Here is a 12,196-nt window from a genome sequence, read left to right as displayed (position 1 = left end):
GAGGTGCAGGACCGCAATCACTGCCGCCATGACCTTGGTGAATACCCGAGGGGCCGTGGCTAACCTGAAGGGGAAAGCCACGAATTGGAAATGATCCTCTCCTATCGCAAAACGTAACCAACGCTGGTGTGACACTGCGATTGGCACATGTAGATAGGCATCTCTGATGTCGAAGGACGCCAGGAAATCCCCTTGGGTCATAGAGGCAATGACTGATCGCAGAGACTCCATGCGAAAATGCCGCACCCGGACATGCTTGTTGAGAAGCTTGAGATCCAGGATGGGCCGGAAGGTACCGTCCTTTTTTGGAACTAGGAAGAGGTTTGAGTAAAAACCTCTGAACCGTTCTGGAGCAGGAACTGGTACAATCACACCGTTTGCCTGCAAGAATGCCACGGCCTGTGAGAAGGCGGCGGCCTTGGAGCAGGGGGGAGTTGAGAGAAAAAATCTGTTTGGCGGGCTGGAAGAGAATTCTATCCTGTAGCCGTGAGATATGATGTCTCTCACCCACTGATCGGAGACTTGCTTTAACCAAGCGTCGCCAAAGTGGGAGAGCCTGCCACCGACAGAGGACGTGGCTGGAGCGGGCCGAGAGTCATGAGGAGGCTGCCTTAGTGGCAGAACCTCCTGCGGACTTCTGCGGACGCGCTTTTGTGTGCCAGTTGGATTTCTGATCCTTAGCTGAGTTAGCGGACAAGGCGGAAGGCTTAGAGGATGACCAGTTGGAGGAACGAAAGGAACGAAACCTCGATTGATTCCTACCCTGGGCGGGTTTCCTGGTCTTGGTTTGTGGCATGGAAGTACTCTTCCCGCCAGTAGCTTCCTTAATGATTTCATCCAGCTGTTCACCAAACAGCCATGAACCAGCAAAAGGGAGCCCAGCAAGAAACTTCTTGGAAGAAGAATCTGCCTTCCACTCTCGAAGCCACAAAATCCTGCGGATAACAAGAGAATTAGCTGAAGCCACCGCAGTGCGGTGAGCAGCCTCTAGCATTGCAGACATGGCATAAGATGAAAAAGCTGAAGCCTGAGAGGTTAAGGTAACCATCTCAGGCATAGATTCCTTGGTGAGGGAATGCATCTCCTCCAGAGAAGCAGAGATGGCTTTGAGAGCCCACACTGCTGCAAAAGTCGGGGAAAACGCGGCCCCCGCAGCTTCATACACAGATTTGGCCAAAAGGTCAATCTGACGGTCAGTGGAATCCTTAAGTGAGGTGCCTTCAGCCACCGACACAACGGTCCGGGCTGAGAGCCTAGACACCGGAGGGTCTACCTTTGGGGAGTGAGACCACTCCTTGACCACCTCAGGTGGAAATGGAAACCGATCATCAGAACCACGCTTTGGAAAGCGTTTGTCAGGGCAGGCCCTGGGCTTGGTCACAGCGGTCTGAAAACTGGAGTGGTTAAAGAACAAACTCTTCACTCTCTTAGGCGAGGTAAACTGATGTTTTTCTGCCAAAGAGGGTTGCTCCTCTGAGACTGGCGGATTGAGATCCAGTACAGAATTAATAGAAGCAATCAAGTCACGAAGATCTGAGTCACCCTCAGAGAAATCGAAGGGATACATAGCCTCCGAGCCACCCGTGAGGGCATCCTCCTCATCTTGCGAGTCAGCTCTTGAGACAGAGCCGTGGGATGAGGAGGGGGAGGAAACCCTGCGCCTTCTCTTAGAAAGACGGGGTCTGGGACCTGATGATGAATCCTCTGTGAGCTCTGATGGACGGAGGTCAGAGGATAGGGATCCTCTGGCAAGAGTATTAGAGGCACCCTGTGAGGAGGGCTGATGCATATTCATCAAAGTCCTGGACAAAAGTCCCATGGACTCAGCAAATGACTGGGATATGGACCTAGAAAAGGACTCTACCCAGGCCGGGGGTTCAGCCACAGGTGCAGCAGCAGCCTGAGAGACCACTGGGGGTGAGACTCCAGGCTGTGGCACCGCCAAGTTAGAGCAACCATCACAGTGTGGATAAGTGCTCGGCTCAGGCAGCAGGAGCTTACATGCAGTGCATACTGAATAAAACTTTGGAGCCTTGCTCCTTGTGTGAGACATGCTGCTGGAGTGGGGGCTTTGCAGAGAATGAACCCCAGGGAGAATATACAGAGGTCCACAACCGGAGACCGGCTGTGGCTTACCAGACCGCTGGGCGCGGTGTTGTGTGCCCTCCAGATCCCGAAGCCCGGTCCCCCAGTGCACAGCACCTCAGCAGAGATGCAGAGTGCAGAATGTCCCAGAGCAGAGTGAACTCTGCGTGAGCAATGGCCGCCGGAGCGAGGAGAGGGGGCGGGACTAGGGGGCGTTCCTATAGGAGAGCGGGAACTGGAGGGCTATAGAGACCTGCAGGGGAGGAGGGACGCCCCAGCAGTGGGGAGTGTCCCTCCCCTGTGTAGAACGGCCGCCGGGAGGAGCCGAGCCTGTCCCTCTGCATGAGTGACATGCGAGGGCAGGAAAACGAAACTAAGCGGCGAGGCCGACAAGAAGGCACCATCGGCTCGGTTCTCAGGCAAAACCTAGAGAATGCATGTGTGGATGTATGCCTCCTGAACACAAAGCGATAAAACTTGCTAGATCTGGTTCTCCAGGGGGTGTATAAGCTCAGAGGGAGGAGCTACACTTTTAAGTGTAGTACTTTGTGTGTCCTCCAGAGACAGAAGCTAAACACCCATGGTCTGGGTCTCCCATAGGAACGATAAAGAAAATATTAGCTAATACCGACAATTAGAAATGTTACTATAGTACTCATTTCATTGTGGATAATGACACGATCTTACCAGCTTCTGCCAGCATCTTCAGAAGGTCTTTTGCTTTTGTTCTTCGGTTGATATGCACATATTTGACAAAAGCACGTTCATCTCTGAAACACAGAACCCATCTCCTTTCTAAGCGGTATGATGGCTGTACATTCCCATCTTGTTTGTATTAGCGCAAAATTGTTTGTACAGATGAATGAGGCACCTTCAGGTATTTGGCAATTGCACCCAAGGATGAACTATACTTGTGCACGTCCATAATTCTCTTCCTGCGATCATGGCTGATTTCTTATGACTTTCCCACAATGCTACACAAAGAACCAGTGTGTTTCAGGTGTGCATTAAAATACACCCACAGGTGTGTCTCTAATTAACTCAAATGTTGGCAATAAACCTATCAGAAGCTTCCAAAGACATGACATCATAATATGGGCTGTCCCATATTGTTCAAAGGTCTAGTACTCTTAGGGGTACTTTGCACACTACGATATCGCAGCTGCGATGTCGGTGGGGTCAAATCGAAAGTGCCGCTCATCCGGCGTCGCTGTCGACATCGGAGTATGTGAATCCTTTTTGATACAATTAACGAGAGCAAAAGCGTCGTAATCGTATCATCGGTGTAGTGTCCGACATTTTCATAATTTCGCTGCAGCAACGGTACGATGTTGTTCCTCGTTCTCCTGCGGCAGCACACATCGCTGTGTCAGAAGCCACAGGAGCGAGGAACATCAGCGTACCTGCGTCACCGCGGCTCACGCCGGCTATGCGGAAGGACGGAGGTGGGCGGGATGTTTATGTCCCGCTCATCTTCGCCCCTCCGCTTCTATTGGCTGCCTGCCGTGTGACGTCGCTGTGACGCCGCACGATCCGCCTCCTTAGGAAGGAGGCGGTTCGCCGGCCAGAGCGACGTCGCAGGGCAGGTAAGTGCATGTGAAGCTGCTGTAGCAATAATGTTCGCTACGGCAGCTATCTCAAGATATCCCTGCTGCGACGGGGGCAGGGACTATCGCGCTCGGCATCGCTGCCATCGGCTTGCGATGTCGTAGTGTGCAAAGTACCCCTTAGTGTATGTAAACTTTTGACTTTGAAGAAAGTAATAAAAATGCCTTAAAACATTCTCTCATTCTGGCATTTGGCAAATATAAATAATTTTCGTATTCCTAATTAACCTAGAAAGGGAAAGGTTTATTATGATTTCATGTCAGATAGTGAGAAAAACATGCATATGTCTTTTTAGATAGTGAATGTAAACTTCTGGTTTCAACTGCATATCTCTTACCTCATTTGCAGGCATGGCAGGAGCTCAGCTATCCATAGTTACAACAACAAGCAACTAACAAACTGTTGCCATTTACGTGGCGGTAACCTTGGATACCTAAGCTACTGCAATGCCCTGCACGTGAGGTAAAAAACATGGCTATATCAGGAGACCTATACTACATTTCTAATTGGAAGTATTTGCTAATATTATTATTATTACTACACCTACTACATGTTGGGATAGGATCTTGGAGATAGGAATACCTCTTTAAATCAAATGATAACCCTAAGCAAAAATTCTCACCTGATTATGGCACTTCCACTTGTAAGACCCAAAGACTGGAGGGTTGTCTGTTTTAAAGAATGCTCACCTGAGATCTGAGAGATAATATACGATCAGGACTATATTTGCCATATACAGTATATCACACTGGCCAAAATCCTGTGCATGCAATGAAGGCAACCTGCCTGATCCCTCAGTTCACCATGGGATCTTTTCTGAAGGCCTTGTTCAGATGTTTTAGGGTACGAGCTGACGATCAGGGTTATGTGTCATTCTGGACGCAACGTATTTTTTTTATTCTCCTATGCAGGAGAATCAAGCATCTCAGCACAAGAAATTGACATGATGTGGATAGGGCACCCATACCACAGGTCAGTTTACACAGTGTTAAAAAGAAGCACAATGTGATTTCTATTAGTCCCATCTACTGTGCTTGAATTGTATTATGTAGCATTTTGGAAGCAGCGAAAATACGCTTAGGGTACCTTCACACTTAGCGATGCAGCAGCGATCCGACCAGCAATCTGACCTGGTCAGGATCGCTGCTGCATCGCTACATGGTCGCTGGTGAGCTGTCAAACAGGCAGATCTCACCAGCGACCAGTGAACAGCCCCCAGCCAGCAGCGACGTGCAAGCGACGCTGCGCTTGCACGGAGCCGCCGTCTGGAAGCTGCAGAGACTGGTAACTAAGGTAAACATCGGGTATGGTTACCCGATGTTTACATTAGTTACCAGCGCACACCGCTTAGCTGTGTGTGCAGGGAGCAGGGAGCCGCGCACACTGAGCGCTGGCTCCTTGCTCTCCTAGCTACAGTACACATCGGGTTAATTAACCCGATGTGTAATGCAGCAACATGTGCAGAGAGCAGGGAGCCGCGCACACTGCTTAGCGCTGGCTCCTTGCTCTCCTAGCTGCTGTACACATCGGGTTAATTAACCCGATGTGTACAGCAGCTACATGTGCAGAGAGCCAGAGCCGGCAGCACAGGCAGCGTGAGAGCTGCAGAGGCTGGTAACTAAGGTAAATATCGGGTAACCACCTTGGTTACCCGATGTTTATCTTGGTTACAAGCTTACCTCAGCTGTCAGACGCCGGCTCCTGCTCCCTGCTCGCTTCATTTGTCGCTCTCTCGCTGTCACACACAGCGATCTGTGTGTCACAGTGGGAGAGCGCCTTTGAAGAAAACGAACCAGGGCTGTGTGTAACGAGCAGCGATCTCGCAGCAGGGGCCAGATCGCTGCTCATTGTCACACACAGCGAGATCGCTAATGAGGTCACTGCTGCGTCACAAAAAGCGTGACTCAGCAGCGATCTCGGCAGCGATCTCGCTGTGTGTGAAGCACCCCTTAGTCCAAAGCGCTACTAATCCTAATAGGAATGTACTCTTAAACTTGTTGTGGACTGACACAGATAGTACATGTGAATGATGCTTATATTACATAGGCGGCAGATTTGAAGGTATGCTATGAATGCATGCATCATGGTTTTTACCCTTTGCAAAGTGATTGTTGAAATCCTTCGTGTCACAATCTGCACATAAAATACTTGAATTCCACTACCAATTGTCTGAGGTTTTTTTTTTTCTGCCTGATTCAACCTATGTAGAAACAATGATGTTTCTGGACTTCCTTACCTTTAATGTAATTAATATTATATATATATGCTATATATATCTAATATATAAAGCTGAATGTGTGTATGTGTGCGTGTGTGCGTGTGTGTGTGTGTGTGCGTGCGTATGTCCTGGATTGGCATCCGCACCGTCGCAGCTACAGCCACAAAATTTTGCACACTCACACTTCTGGACCCCGAGAGCGTCATAGGCTATGTTTTGAGGGGAAATTTTAACCCCACTATTTACAGTTATTCGCCAAATAAACTGCTTCCATTAAAGCGAATGGAGCTGGGAGCCACAGCCAGAACTTCAGAAGAATGCGCAGCCACACCCTTATATGGATAAGGGTAAGAGACAGACACCAAGAGACAGACAGACTAGAGACAGACTGACAGGGAAAGAGACAGACAGGGAAAGAGAGGGAAAGAGAGAGACAGGTTAAGAGACAGACACAGACAGGTAAAGAGACAGACACAGACACAGACAGACAGACACAGGGAAACAGACAGGGAAAGAGAGGAAAAGAGACAGACAGGGAAAAAGACAGACAGGGAAAGTGACAGAGATAGATAGACAGACAAGGAAAGGCATTGAACAGACGGAGAAAGAGACAGAGACAGTCAGAGACAGACAGGGAAAGAGACAGTCAGACAAAGATAGAGAGAGAGAGACAGAGAGATATATACAGAGGGGGAGACAGACAAAGAATGGGAGAGAAACAGAGAGACAGTTACTATCCCGGGCGTTAATATATTCTATTTATACATTCTATCCCGGGAATGTTAATACATTCTATTTTGTTAACATATATATATGGATTGATCATTAGAATGTAAGTGGAGGAACATTAACAGAACTGGTGAAAACAACCCAAATGTCCATGGATACAAGCGGCTCTCTCATTTGCTCTAACACAAGCTTTTAAGAGAAGTTGGGCACACACAGCGCAATGCCAACTGTATAATGAAGTCATCTGTGTTCCTTTTAAGCCCATTTTAATGATGCACTTTTATTAGAACTTCAAAGCCTGTTGATGGGACTCTCTGGCCACTGTCGTACATCAGTTCATAGGATTTGAGGACACAGAGAGGTGCGAGCTGGAAACACAAGCGTAAATGAATCACTCATTAACGAGCTGTCTGGTTCTGTATTCTCCTGCTCTAACTTACCTCATCCCGCATATAAATGCATACGGCAATGCTTCCAGGAGCAATCTCTTCCAAACACACCCTGAAAAATATAAACAACATCACTAAAACTAAACCTAAAAATCAGACAGAATCATCTCATCTATGTAGCTAGGAGCCAGACTACCCAAACCTCCCAGAAAGAAGACAACCTGGGTAAACACATTTCTATAAATAACATTTTCGTTTGAAGAGCCTAATATAATCCTGGAGTCATTTCTTCTGTCAATTTATGCACAATTCTATAGAGACCTTTCTTAATTAAATTTGTTTCTCCTCTTACTGTACTCGCTATTTTCTAGCGTGTTCCATGGTGTCTTTTACGACTACAAACTCCATCTCCTTAAAGGGAAAAGTCACAATAAATGTAAAATTTCCATCCACGTAGGCCTTCATGTGATTATTCCCATGGGGGTATATTGTGGTTGCTCCACTCCTTCATGGCAAATAATCCCTGCATATAATAGGTGGAGATGCATCACTGCAAATGTGACTTTTACAGATCCATAAAAGGAGGGTGAGAATACCTGGTTTTAACCTATTGAACTAAAAAAAAATAATAAAGAGGCAGAAACATTCTGGCAATGCAGGAGAAGGATAGTATGCAAGTACCAACAGTAAAGCGGGCTTTACACACAGCGACATCGCTAGTGATGTCTCTGGTGAAAGCACCCGCCCCCGTCGGTTGTGCGTCACGGGAAAATCGCTGCCCGTGGCGCACAACATCGCTTACACCTGTCACACGGACTTACCTACCCAGCGACGTCGCTGTGGCCGGCGAACCGCCTCCTTTCTTAGGGGGAGGTTCGTTTGGCGTCACAGCGGCGTCACTAAGCAGCCGCCCAATAGAAGCGGAGGGGCGGATATGAGTGGGACATAACATCCCACCCACCTCCTTCCTTCCTCATTGCAGGCGGCCGCAGGGACAGTAATGTTCCTCGTTCCTGCGGTGTCACACATAGCGATGTGTGCTGCCACAGGAATGACGAAGAATCAGCGTCCTGCAACAGCAACGATAATTGGGATTAGAACAACGAGACAACGTTCAGCAATCAGGTGAGTAATTTTGATCGTTAACGGTCGTTCGTGCGTTTCACATGAAACAACATCGCTAACAAGGCCGGATGTGTGCCACTAATTCCGTGACCCCAACGACATCTCGTTAGCGATGTTGTTGCATGTAAAGACCGCTTAACTGGTACTTATCTATCCACCATTACTACTATATTGTTGTGTTGGCTCCATGTGTAGAATTACTATACTGTGTAGTTGGCAGTGAATCTCTTTACTGAATTGAATAACTGTATACAAAATTGCAGTCTGCTGTGATTAAAAACTGTTAAAACCAGTGCATGCCATCTCTAAGGACACACTTTTGGTCTCAATTGAGTAAATAGGGGGCTACGGACAAACTCCGTGTCAATGCTGAACATGTTGGAACCCCCTTCAGGGTACATCATACACATTACTGAACAGAATATAGTTTAACGTGTCGGCGTTCCCCTGTAAAGATTTTTGGTTACTGAAGGCAACATGTTAATTTTGCACTATTTTAATAAGTAGATGCATTCTATTGGGATAATATTGTAGTCATAGATAATAACTGATAGATTATCCACTTACCTGCTCTGTGGGAAATGGGTCAGGACATCCCAAAGACTTTGGCAGCAGAGGAAATCGTCCTGTAATCTTGCCCCTTCTTCCAACTGCAATGCTACTCGAACTTTCTAGGAAAGGATGACACAAAATGGAAGTTAGACATTCATTTAAGTTCTTCAAGGAATAAAGAGACGGCAAAATCTGTAATAATGTTATATGTATTGGATCTTGCCAGTCTGCCTTTTTTCAGCTTTTATCAGTTGGGAAACTTGTGTCTTCCCATCGGTTTCTTCAACAGAGAAAATATAGCGTAACATGCCAGCTATTCAAATGAATGGACGACTGTGTAACCCACTAAGGCTACTTTCACACTTGCGTTGTTTTGCATCCGTTACAATCAGTTATGTGACTGATGCAACTGATGCATTGAAGATAGTGGCACAACTGATGTGACTGAGGCTGCAAAACAACGATCTGTTTGTTTGTTTTTTTACTGTTTTACCTGTTTTAGCTGATCGTTCACAGTAGCCAACCGCTGAGCGATCAGCTGATCGTTCACAAAAGCTGCCGCCGGGCGATCAGCTGATCGTTCACAAAATCCGGCCGCTGGGCGATCAGCTGATCATTCACAGTAGCCGGCCGCTGGGCAATCAGCTGATCATTCACAGTAGCCGGCCGCTGAGTGATCAGCTGATCGTTCACAGTAGCCGGCCGATCAGCTGATCATTCACAGTAGCCGGCCGCTGGGTGATCAGCAGATCGTTCACAAAAGCCAGCCGCTGGGTGATCAGCTGATCGTTCACAAAATCCGGCCTCTGGGCGATCAGCTGATCATTCACAGTAGCCGGCCGCTGGGCGATCAGCTGATCATTCACAGTAGCCGGCCACTGGGCAATCAGCTGATCATTCACAGTAGCCGGCCGCTGGGCAATCAGCTGATCGTTCACAGTAGCCGGCCGCTGAGTGATCAGCTGATCGTTCACAGTGGCCGGCCGATCAGCTGATCATTCACAGTAGCCGGCCGCTGGGTGATCAGCAGATCGTTCACAAACGCCAGCCGCTGGGTGATCAGCTGATCATTCACAGTAGCCGGCCACTGGGTGATCAGCAGATCGTTCACAAAAGCCACCGCCGACCGATCAGCAGATCGTTCACAAAAGCCGCCGCCGGCCGATCAGCAGATCGTTCACAAAAGCCGCCGCCGACCGATCAGCAGATCGTTCACAAAAGCCGCCGCCGGCCGATCAGCTGATCGTTCACAAAAGCCGCCGCAGACCGATCAGGTGATCGTTCACATTAGCCGGCCGCTGGGCGATCAGCTGATTGTTCACAGTAGCCGGCCACTGGGCAAACAGCAGATCGTTCACAAAAGCCGACGCCGGCCGATCAGCTGATCGTTCGGCCGCCGAGAGAGAGACATTGCTTTCAATGATTAAACAAGAGCTGAGCAAAAAAAAAGGATTCCGACGCTCAAAAAATGTTACATGCTGCGCTCTTGCCACCCGACGGTCAGTCGTTCCACGACTGATCCGTCACACGGCGGATGCAATGCAAGGCCATCAGTCGCAATCCGTCGTCCATACAAGTCTATGGGGAAAAAACTGAATCCTGCAAAATATTTTGCAGGATACCGTATTTCCTCATGGCGACGGATTGTGACTAATGCAAAACAACGCAAGTGTGAAAGCAGCCTAATTCTGCCAGAGCGGGAGATATAGCCGCCGGTATAGCTAGCCATTAGCATGGACACCCTAGTTGTTCCAGAAATCAGCAAGGTGCATACAGTGCCTAGAGAAAACTAACATTTCATGCTGTACTTAGAGCACTCGCTGCAGCATAGCCTTGTGTAAAACCAGGAAAATGCTTGTAAACGTAATATGCACTTTAACCACAAATATTCCTCATCACCAGAAAAGACAGAATTCCCGGAGCCCTGCAGCAGGCGTCTTACCGTGCTCCCCGCTGTAGCACGCTGCTGAGCCGAGCTCACCATCTCTAGTTTGGCATTATTGGGGAGGTTGGCAAATCGCCACTGAAGTGAGAGATCCAGCACTGTCCTCTGAAATCTGCAGGTGAATGATAAAATTATTAATGACTTTATAAGAAGTAACAATGTAGAGCTTAGACCGAATGATCCTGACCCAGACAGTGAAATCCCGTCAGGGACACATACAAGGAGCAAGTGCTCTTAAGAATTCCTTTCATGCTGCGTGCTGTGGGCACCTCGTAAGGTGGGTACCTTATTTTATTATCTAATACTAAAAAAAAAAGTTTCTTATTCTTAGAAGTTATTGCTGATAATTAATGATCTCAGGGTGTCCTGCTGCTGAGACTACAGTAATCAGCTGTAATCTGTGGTGCACAACAGCATGGTTTCAATGCAGCTGCAATGCCACAGGTAACCTGCATCTGATGTGGGTGCAACGGGTCCTCAAGGGAAAGGTGCACTTTGTACTTACTCCCCATGTAGGCTAACACATGAGGCTACTGAATAAGGTTTTCTAAATCCCAAATATAGAATTCCATTATTTAAAGGGAATCTGTCAGCAGCATAATGAAGGGGCTGAGACCCTGATTTCAGTGTTGTATGACTTACTAAGGCTGGTTTCACACATCCGGTTTGTGCTGAGCGGCACAATCCGGCTCAAGAACATATGCAACGGATGCGGCGAAAAAAATGGATCCGTTGCATAAGTTTTTCCATGCGGCCCGTCCGGTTTTTGACGGATGCGGCTTGATACTGAGTATGTGCAGTATAAAAAAACGCATCCGGCGGCCGGATGCGTTTTTTGCCGCAGGACGCCGCATCCGGTGTTCATAGGCTTGCATTGAGAATTGCACCGCATCGCGTTGCACAAAAAAACGTGCCAAGCAACGTTCCATCCGGCCGCCGCATGGGCTAAATATGCCGCATCTGGCAAAAAACGGACGCAACGCAAGTCCATGCGGCACAATACGGCTCTAATGCAAGTCTATGCGGGAAAAAACGCAACCGGCGGAAAAAAAAAATGGTTGCGTTTTTTCTGCAGAGCACCGTATTGTGCCGCTCAGCAAAAACCGGATGTGGGAAAGCAGCCTAAGTCATTACTTGTTGTTTCAATAAAATCAGTATTTTATCAAAAGATTATCACTAAAAGACTATTTGTCTCATGCCCTGTAGTCCTCCTGCTATGTATAACCCCACCCCTACCACTGATTAGCAGCTTTCTGTCAATAAACCATGTACACAGAAAGCTGACAATCAGTTGTATGGACAGGGTTATACAGAGCTCAGCATTCAGAGTACTGCTAGATCTGCAGCAAAGGAGACTGATTCTATAACTACGTCACCCAGTAAATTAATTGATGCATCGTAGGAATCAGGATCTCTGTCTCTACATTATGCTGCTCTCAGATGGGGTATCAAAAACCTGCTGACAGATTCCCTTTTAAGACCATAGCAACCAAAATGTCAGAGTTTACCAAAGCCCATGCTAACATATAGGAATGGATATGAGAA

At 47.8% G+C, this 12,196-nt stretch overlaps 1 protein-coding gene across 2 annotated transcripts in view; it reads right to left on the bottom strand.

Moving 5' to 3' along the window:
* ASPSCR1 (ASPSCR1 tether for SLC2A4, UBX domain containing) overlaps positions 1 to 12,196 on the bottom strand; it is a 114,963-nt gene that overhangs the window by 95,555 nt on the left and 7,212 nt on the right. For both annotated transcript variants that reach the window (XM_075349727.1, XM_075349726.1), the window contains 4 exons: positions 10,649 to 10,763; positions 8,722 to 8,825; positions 7,081 to 7,141; positions 4,316 to 4,389 (listed from right to left, as the gene is read on the bottom strand). In XM_075349727.1, coding sequence (XP_075205842.1) covers positions 4,316 to 4,389; positions 7,081 to 7,141; positions 8,722 to 8,825; positions 10,649 to 10,763 — 354 coding nt within the window. The remainder of the gene's footprint in view (positions 1 to 4,315; positions 4,390 to 7,080; positions 7,142 to 8,721; positions 8,826 to 10,648; positions 10,764 to 12,196) is intronic.

The sequence above is a fragment of the Anomaloglossus baeobatrachus genome, chromosome 5, assembly GCF_048569485.1.
Source record: "Anomaloglossus baeobatrachus isolate aAnoBae1 chromosome 5, aAnoBae1.hap1, whole genome shotgun sequence".
Taxonomy (NCBI): Eukaryota; Metazoa; Chordata; class Amphibia; order Anura; family Aromobatidae; genus Anomaloglossus; species Anomaloglossus baeobatrachus.
Note: the sequence above shows the minus strand (reverse complement) of the source record. Positions and strands in the feature narration are given on the sequence as shown.